At 39.5% G+C, this 23,727-nt stretch overlaps 2 protein-coding genes across 6 annotated transcripts; both read left to right on the top strand.

Annotated features, from left to right (window-relative positions):
* The first annotated feature begins 82 nt into the window (after positions 1–82).
* On the top strand, positions 83–8,565 carry LOC137602600 (zinc finger CCHC domain-containing protein 7-like). Of its 3 annotated transcripts, none has more exons than XM_068325468.1 (9): positions 99–212; positions 596–878; positions 3,311–3,354; positions 3,712–3,816; positions 4,311–4,481; positions 4,711–4,746; positions 5,193–5,294; positions 6,744–6,864; positions 7,725–8,564. In XM_068325468.1, the coding sequence occupies exons 2-9, from the start codon at positions 785–787 to the stop codon at positions 8,180–8,182; spliced, it is 1,131 nt and encodes a 376-aa protein (XP_068181569.1). In that variant the 5' UTR covers positions 99–212; positions 596–784; the 3' UTR covers positions 8,183–8,564. The 3 variants fall into 3 exon arrangements, with proteins under 3 accessions (XP_068181567.1, XP_068181569.1, XP_068181568.1); XM_068325467.1 differs by having other exon boundaries at positions 179–198; positions 607–878; positions 7,725–8,565; XM_068325466.1 differs by having other exon boundaries at positions 83–878; positions 7,725–8,565.
* Positions 8,566–9,089: 524 nt separating this feature from the next.
* On the top strand, positions 9,090–22,096 carry LOC137602984 (E3 ubiquitin-protein ligase RNF38-like). Of its 3 annotated transcripts, none has more exons than XM_068326138.1 (13): positions 9,090–9,201; positions 9,984–10,456; positions 15,401–15,453; positions 15,553–15,734; positions 16,346–16,766; positions 17,353–17,493; positions 17,575–17,763; positions 18,297–18,458; positions 18,570–18,673; positions 20,087–20,168; positions 20,250–20,371; positions 20,568–20,667; positions 20,886–22,096. In XM_068326138.1, the coding sequence occupies exons 2-13, from the start codon at positions 10,171–10,173 to the stop codon at positions 20,946–20,948; spliced, it is 1,905 nt and encodes a 634-aa protein (XP_068182239.1). In that variant the 5' UTR covers positions 9,090–9,201; positions 9,984–10,170; the 3' UTR covers positions 20,949–22,096. The 3 variants fall into 3 exon arrangements, with proteins under 3 accessions (XP_068182239.1, XP_068182238.1, XP_068182240.1); XM_068326139.1 differs by having other exon boundaries at positions 9,096–9,201; positions 10,055–10,456; XM_068326137.1 differs by having other exon boundaries at positions 9,095–10,456.
* The last annotated feature ends 1,631 nt before the right edge of the window (positions 22,097–23,727 follow it).

Below are 23,727 nucleotides of genomic sequence, written 5' to 3'. Positions count from 1 at the left end.
AGTACTCACTGAGGTAGTTTTAAAACTCCGGAATCAGTTTTGGTTGACCAACATGTCAGCGCCGGAAACTGGGGGTAACGCTTTACAAACTTGTTAACAGGAATGAGAGTGACTAGTAATACAGTACAAATAGCAAAGTTGACAGCCCTTTCACATGTATGGAAGGGAAACATAATACAGGCAGCGTGACCTCATGAGGTGAAGTGAAACCTGTAAGAGCAGGGGTTGGTTTTTAAGATCAATTCCACATGGTTTAGTAATTTATCTAATTTACCAGTCTGCTACAACAGCGCGATTATGAGTTAGCATAGCGCCGGTTAGCCTGGTGGTAACCCACCTACCCACGTGTCACATGTTTGCCCATAAACCTCGTAATGATACGTTTTATGAATACCTCACCAACAAAAACGAATGTTTCTGAGGTGTCTGCTATTGATAAAAAAATGTGATAAATGATCAATCGCCACTTTTTTTGATAGCAATGCAGTGAGCGATCGTTGGTTGGTGCTGTTCAGTTTATGCTATGGACTATATGAAAGACAATGAAGACATCTGTGATGAGGGTGTTGGTAAAAACGAGCTCTTCTTTTTCGAGGACTCCGGTAGTTCAGAAGATGACGGAGAGGTTAAGTTCAGTCAACAGGACTACCAGTTTTCACGGTTGAGAAGAGAAAGTTCTCCTCCGCTCGTCTTGGCGTTTCCCTCTGGAAACGCCAAGACGAGCGGAACCATCCCCAGTGTAGACTCAGAGGAGGAGGAGGAGGACCAGGACATCGAGGAGTGGATGATCCTCGGAAGAGATGCGCAGTTGGGAGACTCGAACATCCAGCTCAACTTGAGCTACTGGAACAGCGATGAGGAGGATTCTGGAGAAGAAGGTGAGACTAATGATCTCATTCATTCTATTCGGTACCTAAATTAAGCTTGGCATACATATTTTGTATAGATCACGATGTAATTTCTGCTCTGCTCACATGTAGTGCACTCTAAAGTTGAACCAGCTTTTTTATCCAATGAGTCAACATCAGAATACTTCTTTTCCATTCAGCTTTTCCCTTCAGCGGTCGCCACAGCAAATAAATAGCCTCCATCTAACCCTGTCCAACATCAGAATATAATTTATTATTAATATTTCTGTCAGTGAAAATTCAACTTTATTAGAAGAATGATTAGTAGTTTTTGGATAATTCTGCCTGGAGAGAAACAGAAAACACCAATACATCAACTGATCACTTCATCATACCCAGTAACTGCATGAGGGTTAAAGTAATTGATAGCAATAGATGGACATTGTTTTAACGATATGTATAAAGTTGTGCGCGGATAGATTTTTTTCTCCACATTTAACTTTTACATAAAGTTATGCAGAGATATTTTAGTGAGTGTACAATGCTTCTCCTGACAATTCACAAACTTTCACCAAGTCGCGGCCCTGCAAAATCATTCCATCTTATTAGCTTTACTGTATTATTATATCTTTCTTATTCCTCGTTATTTCTTATTTCTTGATCTTTTTTGACATGTAATCAATCCTTGGATCTTTGCTCCTAGGTTACTTGTTGCTTGGTTGGTTATTTCATCAGGAAAAGCACTGCCAACCTTCTAACTGCCACCACGCATGTTTTGTAAAGATGTTGCTAATACATGGTTAACATACAGCAGATTTGATGAACATCAAATATCAAGCTGACGTTTTTAAAATATTTAGTCAACTAGTACTTAACAAATGAAGTCACAATTAAGAATATGTATTATAATAATATTCATATAATTGTTACAAATAATACACAAATAATTCAAGTTAATCTGCATTAATTATTTGTAATCAATCAGTCTATCAATAAATCAATCAATCCATCAATGCGTTGGAGTGTGTGCTATGGTGATGTTATAAGGGCCACCAGCACAGTAGCGTACAGTACAATGTACAATAATCTTGCAAGAGGACGCTTCACAGAATGCTGGTATGTCAAAATAAATAAGCTCTTTTTAGCTTATGAACAATAAAGGCGTCAGATCGGATGTTTTTAGTTTTCTTCTAGCAATACTGAATATATACAGTACATTCTAGCAGTGGCAGGCTGTGCATTTCACACCTAGGCCTTCAGTTATGTTCTATTTAGTCAAACGTGAATAAATACAAACTATAATACTATAAGCTGCTCCCACCACTGCCACCGATGTAGTCAACTAGTCAATGTATAAAATGAGCTATTTTCCAGTAGGGAAACAAGCCTCTTTGTGTATTTCCACCACAATCACACAGCTGAGTAAGTGTGCCACATTATTTACACGCATCGCAAAAGAGCAAGATTTTTTTTTTAGTTTATTTGTCATTTTATTTCGTTACAATTGATTTGATATAAATTAAATTGAATTACAAAAACATTAAATATTAAAAATCATATAAATAAAATTCTTGTAATCACCGAAACAGCTGTTTAAACGGCTTATTTAAACACAAAATCCATTCTTCTTTCTGTCCTCAAAAACTCTCCGTTAGCTAGAACAGGTTAGCTAGAACAAGTTAGCTCCTTCAGGGATCGGACCGTCCTCTCAATAGAGCTTCTCTTCAAATGTGCGTCTGCATAGGGCCGCCTTCTCAGAGTGAGTATCCAATCACACGACACGTACATCTCAGGTGAACGTGAGGCCAGCTAGAAGGCCTTAGCCTCACCAACTCGTGATCTGATTGGCTATCTCATCTGTCTATTAACTATATGTTCCCGTTCACTCACAGTGCAGGGAAACCTGCACTCTAGATTCTGAAGGCCCTGGGCAGATTTCATTCAACCTGGCAACACAAGCTAGCTGAATTCTGATTGGATAAAACCTCTCTAACCTAAAATAGAACACTGACCCACTTTTGGTCTATGTCATACATCCAAATGTAGAATTATAAATTTATACACATATTTGAATATATGTATTTAAAGGAAATGCATTAAAATATAATTAACTGTTATCATAAATATCATGATTTCTTTTTATGTTAGACCAGCAGAGAAGGCCTTGCTGGCCCTGACCGCCCACCACTGTATTCTAGATAATAGTATTTTTTTGGTGTCTTAACTTCCTTGCAGTCCTCTCATAATCAACTTTTTTTGAATGTGTAAACTTTTTGGAAAGTGTACGTTTGTACATAGGAATATTCATGAAATGCCAACTGGTTACAGGAGCACTTGTTTCAGCAAAGTTGGTTATTGTGAGAAGCTTCAGGCTTGAGAATGCATTGGCTTTTATTAGACAATATACTTCATTAGTGTCTACACAACTCAATGTTTTTTGTTTCTCATTCTCTGTTTTATAGATGGAAAAGCAAAGGATGCCTGGCTTGTATCAGAGAAAGACAAGGTAACATAATATGCATTTATTTTCAGGTATCAGCCTTCTGCTGTAGTTTTACCTGAAGTATGTGTTGAGATGGACTGTATTTTCATTTTATTTTATTTTATTTACATTTTTTTTATATAGTCAAACATTTAAAACAAATTTTGTTCCATTTTTTTGAATTTTATTCATATATAGAAAATGTGTTACACTTAAAATATTTCTCAATGATATTTTTGAAAAAAATATTAAAACAAACTGTTTTGTGTACTGAGGATAGTTATCAATAAGCATTCATTGTCTGTGTTCTAATTTGTCAGCACACACCAAAAACAGACTTTTGAACTGTGTCTGTCATGTTTTTGTTCTCTTTTTATCTAGTCTGGTGATAATTGGTGTCTCCCCAGCCGCTATTTTGGCCTTGCTTTGATTTGTAACATCTGCAACAAGACAGGGCACCTTGCCAAAAGCTGCTACTACCAGAAGGTAAATGAACACGCCCATGTTTCCTTTAAGATTTTTGATAAATAAATGTAACTCATAGATTAGAGTTCTAAAAATAAACTTGCTTGGTCTAAGATACTTAAGATACTTAAGTCTAAGATACTTAAGATACAAATCTGTTCTGTTTTCTTTTCTTTTTTTTCTTTTCTTTTTTTCTTCTCTGCTCACTCTTCTCTTCATCTTTCAGTGTTTCCAAACTATTTTATTTTCAACTACTTAAACAGTAAATATATTACTGTGCTTTTGTAAGACATTATGCTTTGAAGTTGTAAAACAGATGGTATTTAATACCGTTCATTTATAACGTATTATGTTGAATCTTGTTTGAACTGACTATTTTACCTTATCTTTAATGTTTCTATCCTTCACAGGCCACCATAAATTAAAAAATGTTTCATTGTAGTTCCGGGTTGATTGAAGACTTTTTAACGCTCAGTTTTTCTGTAAGCAGAAACATGTTGTCTCTGTGTCAACAGAAATGTCCCATCTGCATCCTTTGTGGAACCCAGGGCCACATCCAGAGGGACTGTCCTGGCCGCCCCTGCTCCAGCTGTGGCCTTCCATCACATGGCTTCACACGTTGTGACAGGCCCCCGATGTGGAACCAGCACTGCCAGCGCTGTGGTATGGCAGGGCACCTCTCTGATGTGAGTTACAGATCTTTCCCCTGAGGCTGGCCCATGTGATTGCTCCTAAGTGTGTTGCCATGTTGAAGGAAAGTTGAGGGTTTGGCATTGTTGACACTCCTTCACCTCAGGCATAAGTGGACCTCTTTTTAGATATGTTTTATCTTTACAAACAGTTTCTCATCTTCACTATGGTCAGGCAATACGTTGGCTATGCTAGTAAACAGTAATTTTCTCCTTTTTCCCTTAGACCTGCCCTGATACTTGGAGACAATACCACTTTACGGTGAGCTGAAGTTGATCTAATGCCCATACTAAGCAGAATTCACCAATCTTTCTAAACATCCATCCATCCATCTATCCATCTTTTAGACAAGACGATTGCAATCGCACATCAAAACATTCAGAACAAAACCTAACTTTTCAAATAAAACCAAATTTAATTGGGTTAAATAGAATAGTGCCGTGGGGGTGTAGTGGGTTGTGTGCCTCATAGCAAAAAGGTTCTGGTTTTGATGTGCGGAGTTTGCATGTTTTCCCCTTGTCTGCGTGGGTTCTCTCTGGGTCCTCCGGCTTCCTCCCACCTCTAAAAACATACAACGTATGTGAATTGGTCACAGATTGTCTGTAGGTATGCGTGTGGGCGTTTGGTGAAATGATAAAGTTTGTATTCATGGATTTGTGTTATGACATCACCTATATTCCTTTTTACATTTAAACATTTTTTTCCAGATAAGGTTAGGGGTTCCAACCAGACATCATCCTGTCCACTCACTCAAACATACATCCCTCCCTCACTGTTTCAACTGCTCTGAGAGGGGTCATTACGGCTATGTAAGTGTCTAATGAAAGAAATCCTTCTCTTTTAGTATCTCTTCATTCCTTCTTACGTTTGCCATTCCCCTTAATCTCTTATTCTTCTTTTGTCTTATTCTTCAATCTGTTTCTCATGTCTCCCTCTGCACTGGTTGCATGCTTTTGTGTGACTTACTGACTGACTTGATGAGTGATGAGTTGGTCCATAATTCTCTATTGAAATTTCGAATTCATCCATTAATTTTCTCATAGATGAGATGATTATAATTCTCTCTTATCTGCCTTTCAAGTTATGGGTAAAAGCAGGGTACACCCTGGAGGAGATACCAGCTCATTGTTGCCATATTTGCATGGCAACCATTTAAATCTGACTTCCAGCTCAAGTTTTGAAGCTCAGAGGCTACTATTACAAGGATAATGTAATATCATTGTGTTTTCCGGTTAAAAATGTATGAATATATTGGTTAGAACCAATTGTTAAAATGTCACTGCTTTCTTACTGATCACCTCCTAAAAGGAGAATATTTAAAATCTGTATAAATCTCAGGCTTAATTTTAGTGTTAAATCACATATTTGATTACTTTTAAACAATTGTGTCATTGAATACTAACTAATGTTAGTATTCAATGACACAATTGGAAAAATGTAAATTAAAGTAAAAACGCGCCTAAAACATGTGACGCCATTAGCATTTCAAGCATTTAAACTTCCAATTCCGAGCATGACCGTTGTGTTATTATGGTCTGTGAATCTCTTTGTGTTACATCATCAGAGGGACAAACATCGTAAGCTGATAATATTTGGCTCTTGAGAGGCAGAAATGACTCAGAAACACTTTATTTATGGTTTCAAGCAGCCACCCAGTTAAAAGTGTGTTTTTTACCTTGTTGATGCTGGCAAGTTGTTGCTCTTCAGGGATTGTTAGGTCTATAAGAACACTCGATGAAAAATTCATTGAGTTGACTTCTGCAGTAGCACACTGCTCTAGGTAAATAAATTTGACCTTAAGCATTTCTGAATATTTAATAAACTGTTCTGTCACTGACAAATTTTCATTCAGATCAAACATCTGGTTGCACACTCCACCAGCCCCTCAGAGTAAACATGTCTTGTCCTTCATAGAGAGAGACCACAGTTAATGCTCCCTAAATATCAATCATTCTGACATAACATTCAATACAGAAGGACTCTTAAAAAACAATAGACCTGGAAGCAAAAGCCTGTGTCTTCAGTCCACTTTTATTAACAAATATTACCAGGGCCCCCAACAGAAAATTTAAAAATGGGAATTTACTATCCAGGAATACACATTATAGACACTAGAACTTTTTGACACAATGATCTTGCAAGATGTAGCAATATCCTGGGTTTTGTTACACCACCGTTCTCCATCATCTTTTTCCATCCATCATGTTTTCTCTTTCTGTGCCCCCACATTAATGCCTCTTTCTCTCTGTTGGTACCAGGAGTGCACTAAAAAGAGGATGATTGGTGGGACTTCTCCTTCACTTCCATATGTTTCCCACTACGACACCAATGAAGACCTCCTCCAAAATGAAGGATGCAGGATACAGAAAACAGCCAAAGGTGATATAACATGGAGAAAATTATAGGATATACATTACTATTACACTCAGTACACAATAAAACAAACATTTACATAAATTGTAATTTGTGTACCTGTAATTTTTTTTTTTTAAACAAGAAAATTTGTGGAAAATTTAAGCTACTGATCCAAAGGTCTTTTTGCATGGTTTGCTTTCATTGTAACATGAAGTAGATGCTCTCTCCAGTTTCTTGTTGATGGGGTAACGGGATAAAGTTCCATAGACAACGGTCAAGTCTTTCGTAGTGACAGTGGAAACCGTTCAGTTGTTGGGTCTAAGTTTATCTGCCTTTTTTAGTCTTGTCCCACGCATTTCAGAGCTTTTTGCTATCAACACATTAATGTCCATTTGCAATATGTCAAAACAAAATGTTATTACCGTTCAAGGATGTTATGTAGATAATCTCACTTTGTTGCAAAAAAGTAGTCAGTTAAATATATCACATTTTTGTTAATATTTCCTCTTGTGAATTAACCAGCATAGATAATTCACTCAGTGTTTCATCATACATGCCTACTAATGAAGACAAAAGCCTGTTTAATAGTCTTGAAACTGATAACTTGTTTGTTATCAGTTTCGAGAATATTAAACTGATAACAAACAAGTTATCAGTTTAATATAAAATGGGTAATAAATTACCCAGATTCTCAATTAAGATCTTCGTAGTTCACAAAACTCAAATATTTTTGAAGACACTTTAAAAATGTATTTTCCAGGCAGTTAAAAGAAAACACAATTCATCATGTTTGTGAAACAGATATCATGTGTGTTTAATTCAACTTATTGTCCACCAACCAAGGTTCTTATTTTTAAGGAATATTGTCACTACTTTGTTCTCAGAGGTTATGAGTTCAGGATCCCTGAATGATCAGAGGTACCCTGAACCCAGACAAGGGAGTGGTGAGGAGAGTCACACAGGACAAGGCAGGAGCAGGACAAAGCAGGAAACCTGCAGTCGTATTGACAGGAGGAAGACGTGGCCAGAGAAGCGCAGAGAAAGACGGGAGGTGAAGAGACTAAGGAGAGAAGCTCAAGCCAGACGGGAAAGTGGACTAATGGTTAGATCCAGAGGGAACCTTGAAGAAGAAGTGGACACTGCAGTCCCCTTCAGGTCCCCACTCCATGGTCAGTGTACAGTCTCACCAAAGATGAAGATGGGAAATGAGGAGGGTGGAAGAAGGACCAGGAAAAGCAGAGAAACAGAGAGATTTAAAAGAAGAAGGGGAATAAAGCATGATTGGTATCCCTCTAGTTATATGTCTTCCCTTGAACAAAGAGTGCGACATCGAAGACGATAGAAATAGATTTTTTAAAAAGTTTCTGTACATATGCTTGATTTTATACCCATGTTTGATCAAGTGGTTTATTTATTTTCTTTGAAAGATTAGCTTATACAGTTGAAGGTTGGTCATTCACAGTCGGTTAATGTATATTTGTATCTTAACCTTATTTGGAAAATATATTTTACTGACTGCAAAAAAATTCAACTTACTGTTTTGTTCCATGTTTCTCCTGCTTGCCATTGCTCGGCATGAAGTGGGGTTTGATTTTAAAATATACAGTATAAATATAATACTAGTCAGTACAATACTTGAAATACAGTCGATCACAGAAGTTTGATTGGTTTTTGTAAAGGAAACTGAATAAATAACAAACATGAATCTCCGAAGACGACTTGTGTGTGTGTGTCCTCATTAGGTAGGTGATGGGTAAGTGATGTTTGATTCGTGATAACGGATAAGAATCTACTTAAATCATATTTCATTCCTCCAAGAAGACGGCCGAAAGATTTAACATTTAACGTGAATTTCCCTTCAAAAGGAGGATAGTCTTCATGCTTCACGAGTATACAAGAAAGAATACCAAGGCAGCGGCTTTCAAAGCGTTGTCTGATAATATTAGGGGTATGAAACTGCTGAATTATTAATGAACTGAGCAGTAGACAGAGGTTTGCCAGTCCGAACTAGTCGAATCCTACGAAAAAAGTGATACTCAAAATCGGCCTCAATCGCTGTTAATTTATCAAATCCTGTTCTGACCAGCTTTTGATAAAAATTATATTCCAATACAGCTGGTCTACTATGATTTATTTCGGAACGCGTTACAGATTATTGCTGGGAAGAGCTACGTATTTTTCTGTGATCGATTGAGTGGACTTAGTAGAGATGCGAAACTCCCATTGATTGATCTTCGCTACACTCCCCGCTGACCAGAGAAAACACTCGATAGCAAATGTGAGAGGAGATTTAAATTGGACAAATACTGTCCACCTCATTTGACAGATAAGGTGGCTATCTGTCTAGGCATCCGGTTTGAGGTAATCCGCTATTAACACTGTTTTACGGCTATTCTAACCTCGACACATTGCGACGTTAGCTAGCTTGTAATGTCGGAACTATTGGACTTGTTTTTCCTCTAGACTCCGCTTCCTGTTAGCCGCGAACTAGCTTTAAAATCGAAATTGTGCTAACCTTGATAAGCCAGCGCAGAGGGGTGTAACTTTACAACTGAGTAGGTTACCTATTGTAGTTTAGTTGCAATTTATTCACGGACACACGTAATTAACTTTTTTTTTTTTCCTAACAAGCATTTGAGTAGCTTGTTCCTTTAGTCTGCTAGCGCTCGACAGCTAGCCATCTTGTGTTTAGGGATGTATTAACTTGAAAAGCTTTTCGTGGCAGAGAAGGAACGACACGCTTTAAATCGAGTTGCAGCTGTCAGCTAGGAGATTCGGTATTAATGAAACCTTTGTTTTAAAAGCGAATTGCGTGCGACTGTTTCCTTTAAAATACTTAATTTTACAGTGGGGGGAAAAAGCCCAAACTGTTCCATTTTGAAAAGACATCGCTACACGACCTGGGACCCAGTTGCTGTTTTTTTTTGTAATGACTTGAAATAACTGCTAACTAACTTGTATAAAATCGTCTTAGTGACTGCCGTTTTGAAATATTATGAATTTTAGACTGCGTAAATTTTAAAAACGGCTTGTACACCTTCTTATGCTGTGCAAATAAACAGGCTTTTCAAAGCAAAGGAGAGGGTGTGTATAATGCAAATGGTGCTTTTGCGACGTATGAGGGCTGATCCCGCTCTTTCCAGGTATCTTATTCTGAAACAACAGCTTTAAATGCATCAGAAAACACTCGCTGGTTGTCTTCTGGGGTAACTAGTGGATAGAGAGCCGCCAAGAAGAGCGCTGTGAAGAGGGAGTCCCTTGTACGTTTCCGGGGGTCTGTCTCCATCCTACATTCATCACGTCCATCAACCACCTCCCTCATCCTCCACCATGGACCCCCCGAGGACCCGGTCGCGGTCTCGATCTGGTTTCTATCATTTTGGCCTGAACGTCAATGTCGGAGCCAACGGAGGCGGCAACGCGACCGGTACCGGGAGCATAATGAGCGCTAGCGGGGGAGGAGTGAGCTACCCGCAGCAAGGCAACTCCGGCTGGGCGCCGCATCACGGCGGTCGCAGCTACCCGGACAGCCAGCAGCAGCACAACCACGCGAACTACCTGTCCGCGGGGCCACAACACCACGCAGCGCACGGAGCCCACAGGAACCCTGGAGCCGGTAAGCGGGCTTCAGCAAACAGGGCCATCAGCCCGACCACATAATTTACTACACAGAAGACACAGTCCCTCTGGGATTCAGTCAGAGTAATTGCATCCAAACAGTGTTTTGAAATATTTCATTAAAGGCTGTGGGGCTTTCTCCGCCGCCTTTTGTTCAGCAGGCAGCTGTATGCCATGTCAGGTCTTGTAGTGCTGGTTCTGCTGTGGAGGGTTGAACAGCATTTACTCAAGTGAACAGGACGAACCACTTTCATGAACTTTGCCTTGTATTCCTTGCCTTGCTTGTTTCATACCTTTTAAAGACTGCTGTTTTTTATGTATGTAGAATTCATGCATGTTCTGTCACTCTCAGACTCAAAACAAAGTCATGAGATGGATAGATGGATAGACAGATCGATTATTAATCCTGGAAGAAAATTGCGTTTAAATATCTACTGCTCATTTACATTCACTCACACTTTTGGAATTTGCACTTTCCACATACAGCACAGAAGATATGAATGCAAACAAATGCAGGATAAATGAATACACAAACACACAGGTAATCAGTTTAATTATTTTTTTTATTTAGAAAGGATATCTGAATATATAGAAATTTTGTGATCTGTAAATTGGTAAGTTAATGGAATTTAGAAACCGTTTGTGCTTTTTTGTCAAATTAGAGAAAAAAGTGGTGTCTTAGTGGTTTCCATCTTCTTCATTCTGTTTGTTTACACAAACTGTATAAGATGAGTTTGAAATGTTAAAATGTACCTTGAAATGTTTTGTTTCAGTGTTGTGATGCAGACTATCTTCCTTTCTTAGTTCAACATCAGGTTTTTGATCAATAAGTCTTAATACTATTGAAAACATTTTATGCATTGTTCAGCTCCATATCATCCTTGAAACATCTAACAGATGTTTCATCAAGTGGTTCAGGCTAAAGTGGATTGATGAAGGATTGGACTTTCAGTTCACTGGATGAAACAGAGGAAGTAGTTGTGTTGGCACATTGCTGACTCCTTCACTGTGTTATTTAAAACTTACTTGTATTTCTCAGTCTCATTCAAACAGTTCTTCAGTGGGTGTTTCTTGTCCACAGCACAGTTCCTTAACCAACTTAAACTTACTAAGAATACAATGATAAAATGCACTGTAACCTCAAAATCAAACTGAGAGGGGATTTTCAACATGAAGTGGTGAAGTGATCATTTCATTGTTTTCAACAGTGGTGTTCAGCAAGTTTCCATCTGTAACCGTTGGAAAGTGACAGTGATACCAAATTTGGTTTTCTGAAAGGCAGAAAAAGTGCAGTGAATGAATGAAAGCAGTCTTTTAATGAGTTCTTTTTTTGTAAAAGCAGTACTGTTGCTAAAAACACAAAATAACCCACGCAAAGGTCACACAGTATATGAAAATGCATTCTTCCCAAATTGAGAGACTACAGAGGGGTTTGTGTAAATGACAAACAACGTATCTCACAGCTGTGTGATCTGCTTCCTACTCAGCAGCTGCATATCTCTTCCTCCATAACAGGTGTGTGTGTTTGTGTGTGAGCGTGCATGTGTTTAAAAGTTCAGTGTAAGAGAGTTTGTGTGTGTCCCGATATGTTAAAGATTTCCTGTTTGTCTGCTTGCTTGTGTTTGTAAACAACTCTGCATCAATGTGTCAGAGTTGGATTTTGGGGCATTGAGAGTTTGTCCCTTTTTAGTTTTTTTCTCTCCTGCTCTTCCACTCCCTCAGTGTCTATCATGTTGTAACCCAGTGTAACTTTGATAGTGGATGTATAATCCCACAGTGTGTCAACATTTAAAGCAAATAGAAACCAGTGTTTAAAAATCTTCACTAACACTGTTAACATCTTAGATCTCTACACATTATGTGGATAAGCTGTATTGTTCTAAATAATGCAAGCATCACCCCAGAATTTGATTTCATTTGAACAGACTGTATAATGCATCACATGCAGGATGAGAAACGTCAAGATGCTCTTTCCTGAATTCAAACATGAATGCACTACATGATTTGAAAATACAGTTGCCTCACCCTCTATTGCATATTATTAAGACAGTTGTACTGGCAGGGTAATACACTATTTTGAGGGATCTATCTTGTGGGGAAGCAGATGGAATATAAATATATACTGTTGTGGTGCAACAAGAAAAACAAGGTTAAATAAGTCTGGATTGGAAAGTAGCACTGGAGAAGCAGTCAACATGAGTTGTTTAGTCTGTGAAAATAGAGTAAAGATTCGGTTTCTTTCAATTTGAAGTGCATAAGTAATCCTCGCTTGCCAGAATGTTTACGGTTGCTTAGCAGCACGCTCATCTCTGAGATGTTTCTCATTGGTTTTTGTAGTTCATCGAGGAACACATTTGTCCAGTACTAATCTAGATTTTACATCCTAAATATTAAACACGTTTAAATAACAATAGTAACTCTGATGAATATAAAGGTAGTTTAGTTGGTATTTAAGACTGGTTCTGTGACTCTTCACTCTGCTATATGATCTGAGCTGCATTCTGGAATCCCAAACCAGATGTCTCCTCGGCTTTCTGAGAAGGGAGACCAAAAATGAAATTGGCCCAAAAGTGTGTAGTCTGAGCCCAGGCTAATAGTGAATTGTCCCCAGCCCTAACGCTACACTGCAGGACAAATGGGCCAATTTCTTCTCATTTAGCCCTTCCTGACAGTCAGTCAGTCATTTCCTTAACCCGCTTAATCCGCTTACGCAGGTCGCGGGGGAGCCGGTGCCTATCCCGGCAGTCTCAGGGTGTGAGGCGGGGGACACTCCGGGCACGACGCCAGTGTACCGCGGAGCCACATAGAGACAAGCAATCACTCACACACACACTCACTGCTATGGTCAATCAAGGCAAAATAGAATTTTGTTTGGTCGAGATTATTTGTTAGTATGTGCTGTTTACAGATGCAACCTTACACCTTTTGATCAACTCGTGGACATGTGGGATAATTTACAAACAAGTGACTTTTAAGAATTGACAATCTGGATGATCAGAAATCACTATGTCTGATGGGTGAGACATCCCAGAGCAGCTTGACAGTGCTGCCAAGCAACAGCGCACCTTTTGGTGTACTGTTGAGTTATTGTTGGATAGCACAATACCCTTGACCCACTTTAATCTGGCAGATAAAACCTCACCCCTTGCTCTTGATGAATAGTTGGTTGACTGTGGCCTGGCCTTTTCTTCATCCTCCCCGTTTCTCCTCATCTTCCTTCTACTTCCTATAAATGTGTCTGTTCCCGACGCAGAACTGCTTCTGAAGGAATCGGGATGTGATGCTTCTGATGTTTCCTGGGGCACAAAGATCTTCATGATACTGTTTACTTTTTAATGACATGTTTTTTTTCTTCACAGCATGTGCGTGTTTGACATGATCAGTGTAGATTCTGCTATTTGCGTGATGAAACATAATTTCATGATTGGTTAAAACTTCTGTCGTTTGAGGTTGGCTTTAGTAGACAGTCATATTGCTTCCACCATCAAGTCCACTTTGTGGTTATCTGACTTGGTTTTCTATCACAAATGAAATGTTCGGTTTCCCATGAATGTTTAGTTACCAACGGAACTCATTCAGTCTGGCTTACTCTCCTGTCGCCTCTTGAGTGAACAAACAGCAAAAAACAGCATGAACAAACAGTTTGACTGAAGTCAAGGTTCCTATGAGGTACAAAAGGAAATGGAAGGTAGATGAAAACAGTGTGTTGGCCCCAGCAGTTGGCTAGCCAGTCAGCCAAACATTTCTTGCTTTGCCACAGCCACTAGGTGGCCGTCTTTGAGCTGTCACTATCGGCAAACTTCACATGGCTCCTCTGTGGCGTCACAAAGACAAGAAAGGGGTGGGGAGAGCTTTCAGATGTGTTGTTTCTGAGAAGAAGGGGCTGCTTGGACGAGGGAGCCACAGAGGGAAATGTGATAAGGGGAGGAGATTTTTTCCTCTTTCTCCTTGGTGATTAAAGGTTTTTGAGGGACCGCTTGGAAGAAACTCTTGTCAGCTTAGTTCAAGGACATCTTTCTTCAACTGCTGCACATGCTTTATCCAGATTGCACATTTGGACTGTCCAATAAACAGCTGGAAGAGCATTGTGGTCTTTTAAAGATAAATGTTATGTTTTTATTGGTATTTTATTTTAAAAGTATTATTTCCATTCATTTTTTGGGAGTATTTTTCCAATGATCTTTTTGTCATTGGAGAACTATCAGTTTTTCACCACAAAAAGAGGAAAAAAACAGGAAAATTTTTTTTGAAAATGCCTTCAAAATTTTCCCAGTGTGACGTCTTCAGATCACTTTGCAGTCTTAAAACAAATTTAATGTACTGCAATATTTAATGAGAAATGGACCGACTCTTCACATTTGAGGAACCAAAACCAGAAAATACTATCCATCTTTCCTTTTCATAAACGTCTTAAAAGATTGGAGGTGAAATTTTCTTCAACTGACTAATCAATGAATAATTTCACCTTATTGATACTAAACATGGAAGCCTGGAGAAAATGAGAAACTCTAGACAACAGTATTTACATTCAAACAACATTAAGACTGTCTGGTATGTGGTGAATATGTGTGGCTTTTTCTGAGGCAGCACGGGCTTTTCTTGGTGAATCGGAGGGAATGATTACTCTGTGAAGCCAGAGGATGAGGCTAGTGTCTTGACTGCTTCTTTATAGCAGGAAGTTCGAAAGTCCGTTTGGAAGATATAGTCTCGCTTAGGACAGAGGAGTTTAAAGCTGTCTTCTTTTTCTCATCACTGTTGGGCTTTGTGGTTTAAAGTCTGTTCAAGCAAATCTGCCAGGCTTCATCAGGAAGATGGGCATTTTTTTGGCATCCAGTGAGATCTTAACAACAACATCAAAGACAGCTGGTGTCTTGTTGGTGTTGTGTATCAGATGGCTGACCCGTTTTATTGGATTATCATTTTTTTCTTCTGTGGCCTGCAGGAGGAGTACTACATTTTCATCCAGATAATGTGTGCAGCGAGGATCGGGACAAAGTAAGTATGAAACATGGCCCCAGCTTATCGTTTTGCTTTGCTCCTGGTTTTTAAAGGATTATTCTCTTATTTTGTCATCTGCGTTTCCCCTGTGTGCAGATGGAAGACAGTCCGAGCCCCAAACGGCAACGTCTTTCTCAACAGTCTTTGTTGGATCTAAACTCCGCCCCTCCCTCTACACCTTCCTCTCCCATTCGCCCCTGGGAGCTTCCTCCCAGTCGTAGACCACACCCCCATTACATGCCAGAAAGATGCCACACACCTCTACGCAACCGACGCAGGTAAGTGGAGGACAAACATAGCAGATACTATTTATGCTATTTTGTTCACTGAATTGTTATTTAACCTTAAAGTAAGAGTAATCCAGATTTTTTTTTAATTACATTCTTTTCTTGCCTTCTATGCTTAGTGTGATGGAATGACATGATGCTAAGGCTGTTGGCATTGTTAAAAAAAAGTGTGATTTTGTGACAGGCAAACCCATTTCCAAAAAAGGTAAACGTGGTTGTCAATTCAAAATAATGGACAACAATTTGATTTCTTTATTTTAAACATTTGATCTGTTGTCTTTGTGTTATTTTTAGTTAAAAATGGAATTTGTTTTATGAAAAACATCCCCTTCCATTTATGCGTACATTTTACACAGCATCTAAATTTTGGGGTTGTAAACTAATGTTTGTCTAATATTTGGCAAACAGAAGTGTGATGGAAAGCCCTTTTTGTTTGATTTCATTTACAGCATCATATTCCCTGTATTTTGTTTACCCAGAGCCTTTAGCTGTAATGGAATCATTACGCACCACACTGAGTTTAATGAGTTAGAGACATCCTCTTAATCTTGACCTTCTTATTCCATTTCTTTCTTTTTGTTTTCCCTCTATCATCCCCTCAGCCCTCAAATGAGACGCCGTGGACGGAGAGACCGCCTGAGCCGCCACCACCACCATGCCCACAACAACCACCACTTCAACAGCAACAACAACCACCACCATCATCATCACCATCCCAATGCCCACCATCACCACCAGCACCTGCACTCCCACCACGGCCTGTCATCGGGCCACCAAGATGAGAACTACCGGCTCCCGGCGATCCCTCAGGGCTACCCACCGTACAACCAGCAAGCTCCCCGGGGGCTGGGGCCTGGATTGGAAGAGCGCCCCGGTCACCGTCCCCTGAACCCCTCCCCGAGGCCCCTACATCATTCACCCAACCTGTCTCCCAGGCTTCTGCATCCTGCGGCCCACCCACAGCACCCACATCCCCACCCATCCCAGCAGCAGAGCAGTGCAGTGCTGGACCTCCATGAACAGGTGAATTAACTGGGAGCAGGGCTTCTGATGTATTTTCCACTAAACTGCTGAAAGAAGTGTAACAAAAGGCATTTTGTTCATTAATTTTTTTCTTCAGTTCTGCTGCACAGCGATTATTCACAGTAATTATTGTTAAAATAGTGCAGCTACTGAAAGTTAAATTATTTTCCATTTCATATGTTGAGGAAATTGTTACCATACAGCAAATATTAATTAAGTTAATGTGGATTGAGTATTTGGCATGTCTCACTTGTGTGACTTTCTTTTTTTATTTTTGTACAGTAGGGCATAATTCAACAAAATATTTTTTTTGGCTGTGATAGAGGAAAGTTTACTGGCAAATGGAAACTTAACACTTAAAAAATTGTTTTACTTATGATTTACAGTATTTTACCCAGATACAGAATTGATTACTCACATCATATTCAATATTTAACAAGATGATTGGACAGATCACTAAAAAGGAAAAGCAAAATATCAGTAAAGTTGAACAAAGGTTTACATTAAGAGTAGCCTTTAAAGTTGGTCAGGGATCTTCTTTTCAGCATGAAGATGAAGGCCTTGTTCCCTTTATCTCTGTTTCCAGGGAACCGCTCCAGTATCATATCCTCTGTCTCCACATGGAGCACCATCTGCCCTCCCGCCTCGTTCTGCCCCTCAGCAGATCCAAGCATGCTCAGTTGTCTTCAGTGGACAGCACTATCCTGTCTGCAGTGTTCCTCCTCCGGTGGGTGTGTTAATGTTTCTGTAAGAGATTTCAGTAAATTTGTGAGTTTTCACTAATGACCTCTGTCTGTTTCTGATTTAGGTCCTACAGACTTGTTCTGTGCAGCACTTACCCATGTCCTATCCGTTCCCATCCCTGTTGTCTGGTGACCCGGCCTTTCTGCTTCCACCTCCTCACCTCCCACATCCACCAACACACTTGTCCCACCACCCACCTCACCTGCCCCAGCCTGGACAGTTTGGACCCTATCCAACTCAGCAGGCTCGATCGGTGAGTAATCAGCGCGACTGTCAGCATCTTCTTGGAGAGCTTTAAATCTTCACCCTCCAACATGTTTTAACACTCGAGAATTGTGTTGTGTAGATTTATAATTCAGTACAAATTAGTGGTAAGATTTTTGTCTTGACAGAAAACTGTTAAAGTGTAGACTGTGTCCAACCACGTATACACTATTCATGAATAATTTTCAATTAATAAATGCTTACTAAAGCAGATCATGACTAAGTAGCTCCTTGACATTCAGAACTGTAACACAAGGCGTTTGGCTGAAGGACATTAGTTTTTCTTGAAAAGTTCCAACAAGGAATTTAATTTAAAAAAACAGCCAAAAATCTATAATTTAAATTTAGGGACAGATTCTGGTAAAGTGAGGTACCAAGACTGATTCATGCAACTTATTATTAAATATTTTTTGACAACCTCCAATGATATTTCTCTGTAGTGCGCCTGATTTGTTTTGCTCTTGTTGCTGAGATCATGTGAAATAATCTCAGACGGTCTTTATTTATCCTCCCCCCTCCCAGCCGCTACAAAGGATAGACAACGACGTGGAGCTGCTTGGAGAACATCTGTCTCTGGGTGCTGGGCTCCACTATCCTCCTGCCACTCACCCTGCACTCACACCACACTCCACCCAGCTTCACTTCCTCTCTCATGACCCTCTGCCACAGGAGTTTTTTGGAGTGGTGAGCCATAAAAATAAAATCCGTGTATCTTTTTGTTAGGTTTTGAGTACAGCGAAAACAAAATATTAATTTGACTGATTCGTCATGAATTTGTTGTCGACTGCCTTGTAGTCCTATCCAAACTTTATTCCTCGGCGTCTTCCGGGGCGACGGTACCGCTCGCAACAGCCACTGCCACCTTCGCCTTACCACCCCAGCCTCCTGCCTTACTTCCTGTAAGTAAATCATGACATTTGTTCTAAAAGAAGAAACCGTTAAGAAACAAAAGATTTTATTTTTCATTTGTATTGGCCAGAAATACAACAGCTGAAATTCAGTTCTGATGTATGCAGTCAATCAGTGTAGATGGTTTGGAGTGATTCCCTCAGATAGTGTAGAATCAGAGGAGGATAAGAGGTTCTCACAAAAAATTACAACTGAAAACAATCTTTTTAATTTTGAAATTAATAGAAAATGCCTGTCGGATATTTTTGTTGTTGTTGAAAACATCAACAATTAAGGTTAGGGTATGATATCCTTTATAATAACAGCTTTATAATCTTTCATACCACTTTTAAATGTCAAAAGTATGAATGCTGTTGTCAAACTTTAAACTCCAGAGGACACAAATTGTTAATTTTATTGTTAGATTGATGCAGGCAATGTTTTTGTTATTGATGATCATACCCATCTGTAACTCATCAGCTGTAAATCGTATTATTTTTTTTGACCCAGCTTATCAGATTTATGGCTTAACTGCTGCAGTTCTGATTAATTTCATTGTTCATTTAATTCTTTTGTCACTTGGAGAATGACTGTCATGATTAGGGATTGCAAAAGAAAAGGGCAATATACAGTATCTCATGAAGTTAAGGTTTTCATATAAACAAATGATTTCCCCCTGTATTGGGTGTCAGGTGGCTCCCCTTCTGGCTTTCCCCCATCTTTGAAATGTGTGTTGAAGTAACTATAATATTTTATTATGAACACTGAACACTACTTACCCTCAGGGTATCCAGGATAGACGCACTTATTGCTGTTTGCTTGCTTGAACATGTCTCTTAACAGAAGAAAAGTCATCATGGAAAGAGGACTCTTGCGTGCACAACACTAAACCTAAAAATAATTGCTTTTTACGCCCAACGTCAAACTGAAACGCACTCAAAAGTAAACCAAATGTCAGAAAAAGATTGCAGAACAACAAAGTCTATGCATTACCTCGGTGTCAGATTGATTTTCTACCAAACCTCTGAATGTTGTTTTCTGGGAATGCTTGATGTGTCACACAAATGATCTCTTCAGAAGCCACACAGTAGACACACTATTACCTCTACAGCTCAGCATGTGAGCCAGCAAACATTATGAACACCGAGTTAGATAATGTGAAGTGTGTAAATGTTAAACATGAAGCTTTACTCTGTGCAGCTAACGTAACAGAACAAAACATGTCTACTACAGTATACACAGCACATTTTGTTGCACATTGTTGTTACAAAAGGGTGGAATATCATTAATGTCATATGGGTGGGTCCTTCAAGACAGAAATTAGTCAAAGTATTTGCCAAATCCAAATAATGTAAAAATCCTGAATAGGCACGAAGCGAGGCGTTTATTTTTCAAGTAACCTGAACTGTTCTGTTTCTTTGTAGTTCAATGCTGCCAGTCCAGCCTACAGGTCCTGCAATCAGTCTAGAGCTGGATGTAGATGATGGAGAAGTGGAGAATTATGAGGTTTGTCTGAGCCTGTTTTCATTATTTCGATACATACTTTGATTCTTCTGTTATTTATTTTATCCATTTTTATCTCCACAGGCACTCCTCAACCTTGCTGAGCGTCTTGGAGAGGCCAAACTCAGAGGACTGACCAAGGGGGACATCGAACAGCTTCCTTCCTACCGGTTCAATCCTAATAACCATCAGTCTGAACAAACACTGTGAGTGCCAACAAAATACCAGCTCATCACTCGTTGAGAGTGAACGCACACTCAGCACTTTATTGAGGGGATGTTCCCTCTGTCCGTCTTCTCAGAGAGAATTAAAATGGACCTCTTCACGTAACAACTTCCTCAATGATCTCCATAATTGTGCCTCAACCACTACTGTCTTTCTAAAATTATTTCTGCATTGCAGGTGTGTTGTGTGCATGAGTGATTTTGAGTCCCGCCAACTGCTGCGAGTCCTGCCCTGCAGTCACGAGTTCCATGGGAAGTGTGTCGACAAGTGGCTGAGGGTAAGTGCTTGCGGTGCGCCCACCCTACGCACACACATATACACACACACACACACACACACACACACACACACACACACACACACACACACACACACACACACACTTACAACCACCAGGGTCAACTCAACCTTTTCTTTGATCATTGGGTAGAAAATTGTGACCTGGTAGTGTCTCGATATCTGAAAAGGTGTTTGTTTGCTCTTTTTTGTCCTCAGGCCAACCGGACGTGTCCCATTTGTCGGGCCGACGCCTCTGAGGTCCAGAGAGATTCCGAGTGATCGTGATGGAGCCAGACACTCCAAATTGTCTTTGAAACTTGTCTCACACTACATCCTCCTGATATAGTGATGTGCATGTACGTGTTCACACACACACACACACGCACGCACCACTCCCTTGTCTTTGTGGGGAACTTCCCACTCTGTTACCTTTTCAGTTTTGTTTTTTTTATTACCTCCACCAAGGATGTTTTCATTGTTGTTTTCTCTATATGTTTGTCTGTCAGTGGAAAATGTCAGGATGTTCTCAAATTATTTCAGTTAAATTTTGTAGAGAAAGGGTCCTGGGCGGAAAGGTGATCAGATTTTGAGGTGTTTCCTGATCACGGTGCAATATTTTGCGCAACCTAGGAGGAGACATGCTCTTTCTGGTTCTTTTCTTTTTTTTATATGTTCTTCATCAGATTCCCTGTTCCCCAGTCGTTATACTTTTTTTGTCCATCAGTGTTGCCTGTTCACATGAAGGCATGTCCTTTCACCTGTTGGTTAAGTGCACCCTGCCCGACCACTTCTTTTGCTGTGGTGTGTGTTTGTGTCTACATCTACATGCACAACAAATGTCTCAGCCCTGTAATGCTGGACTGTGGTACATGATCATATGTTTCTGTGTGTGTGTGAGTGAGAGATTTTTAGGTGAGTTTCTGTTATGTATCAGAGATGTGGGAACAATATCCGATTTTTTTCTTTCATAGATGACTGACTTCCTGTTTGTACATTTATGATGCACTGTCTGTCTGTATGCATACTGTGTGTGTATGTATGTTATAGACTTAAATGCTTTTCTCTGGTTTGACACTAAGGGTCCATGTTGCCACTATACTCAGTTGCCTGTTTGAAGAATTATTATTTTATTATTATTATTAGTTATCATCATTATTATCATTATTACTGATATTATTATTCAACTGTTATAAGTGATTGTTTTCATGCCTGGCAGTTACCTCATCATTCCTCTTTTGGTCATAATTCATTACAAGCGCTTCACAGCACTTCTTTGAAATTAAGCACATTATATACTTTTTCTTTTCCGTTTTTTGTTAGAAAAAATAAGTTTGTCTGTGACTTTGCAGTGGCACATGTGTTACATATACATATCTACAGTATATATACTGTATAAATCTATGAATATCTGTATACCAAATAAAAAGCTTGATACAAACGTTTTGAATGTTGTATTTTATAAACTTACCGTATAGTCCTTGTAGATATGTTTATTAATAAACATTTCACGGGTTTTGGGTGCGTCGACTTTTTTGGGCTGGAGATGCAATGCCTTCTGCTGCCACCAGGTGGTGCTGCAGCTCCGTGGATCCGGTTGTGAACTTGCCACTTAGCGCCACTTTGTTTTTGTTTTTTTAAATATAGAACGTATTCTTCGGTTTGTAGGTGGAGGCAATGCCGTTAACTTTTCTTTTACATTGCAGAATGTTGCAGTTTCAAAATAAGGCTGATCCTGTTAAAAGTACAGTAAGAGTGTTTGAGTTAAAAAAAAAAAAATTGTTAGTTTTTACACAGGGTGTTGAGGTTGGCTGACCAGGAAGCAGTTTTATTGTTCTTTGTTCCACCCACCTCACAACAACTTGAGGTTTTTCAGATCAATAATTATAATGTCATTGAAGGATAGTTGAATAGTATGTAGCTCCACCAAGGCTGCGTGCTGCATTCTGTCAAGCAGACCAGAGAGCTAAAAATTGCAAAAGCTCATTTACCTGCATGTAAATCTGTGTAATCTCTTTCAGTGCACTTTGTTACCAAAATAAAACATCTAATCTGAATCTGCAGTGTAATGTCACAACAGCTTATCAAAAATTGTGATAACAGTTTTATTTCTAACCCATCAATCAAAATTAATGTGTGTGCATTTGGCAGTCAGACAAGAAACCAGGCTGTTCTGCCTTGTTTTGCAGCAGTGTGTGTTTTGCTGACTGCACACAGTTGACTGGTCTTTGGCCTTATGTTGGTTTAGAGAACAGAAACTCTTAAAGTGCATGTTTCTAGAGCAGCTACAATTCCAAAATGCATCTCTCAGCTTTACAGTACAAATGGCATGGAGCTCCTTGAGGCGCAGGGAACACAAATGCCATTAATTCACAGATGCTTATTAAGAATGTGCTGGTGAAGAAACACGAACCTGAGGACAGTTTTCATATTCTTTACATTGTTAGGAGCTATTCTTGCTCCATACTTGTCAGATTCTACTTTGACATGACTCCCATCCATCCTGATCTCCCACCATTTCCACTACTCTCACCTTTCCTCTGTTCTACTTATTCTCCACCCCTTTTCTGCTTGTATATTGCCTCTGCTCTTCTTCCCCTCCTACCACTTCTGCCCTTTCCTCATGTGTTCTCCTTTGTTTACTCTGTTCTCTCTTGTTCTAGTCTCGCCTGCCTCACCATTCTTTCTCTCTCCTTTTAGTCATGCATCTTCATGTTTACCCTTCACTTCCTTTGCCTCTGTTGTGATCACCACCCACTGCTTTACCTGTTCTTGCTGCAAAGCAGTCAAATGGAAGTTATATGGGATTCCTGCCTTAAAATGTATGTGCAGTTACTCAATTTGGGGTACAAACAATGTGTGTCTTGTTACTGTTTTCTTTCTGCCTTTGGCCATCCCTCATGTTTATAACTAGGGTTATATGACATGAGAGGTTGCCCAGTGCTTGAAGGCAGGTGAGGCCATCTTTACATTAAACATTTTTTCATGTCTTAACATCTAAACTTGCCCTGTACCACTAGGAGTATCACTTTAGCTGCTCAAGAAGAGTCCCAACAATTTA

The sequence above is a fragment of the Antennarius striatus genome, chromosome 10 (genome assembly GCF_040054535.1).
Source record: "Antennarius striatus isolate MH-2024 chromosome 10, ASM4005453v1, whole genome shotgun sequence".
NCBI classification, from domain to species: domain Eukaryota; kingdom Metazoa; phylum Chordata; class Actinopteri; order Lophiiformes; family Antennariidae; genus Antennarius; species Antennarius striatus.
Note: the sequence above shows the minus strand (reverse complement) of the source record. Positions and strands in the feature narration are given on the sequence as shown.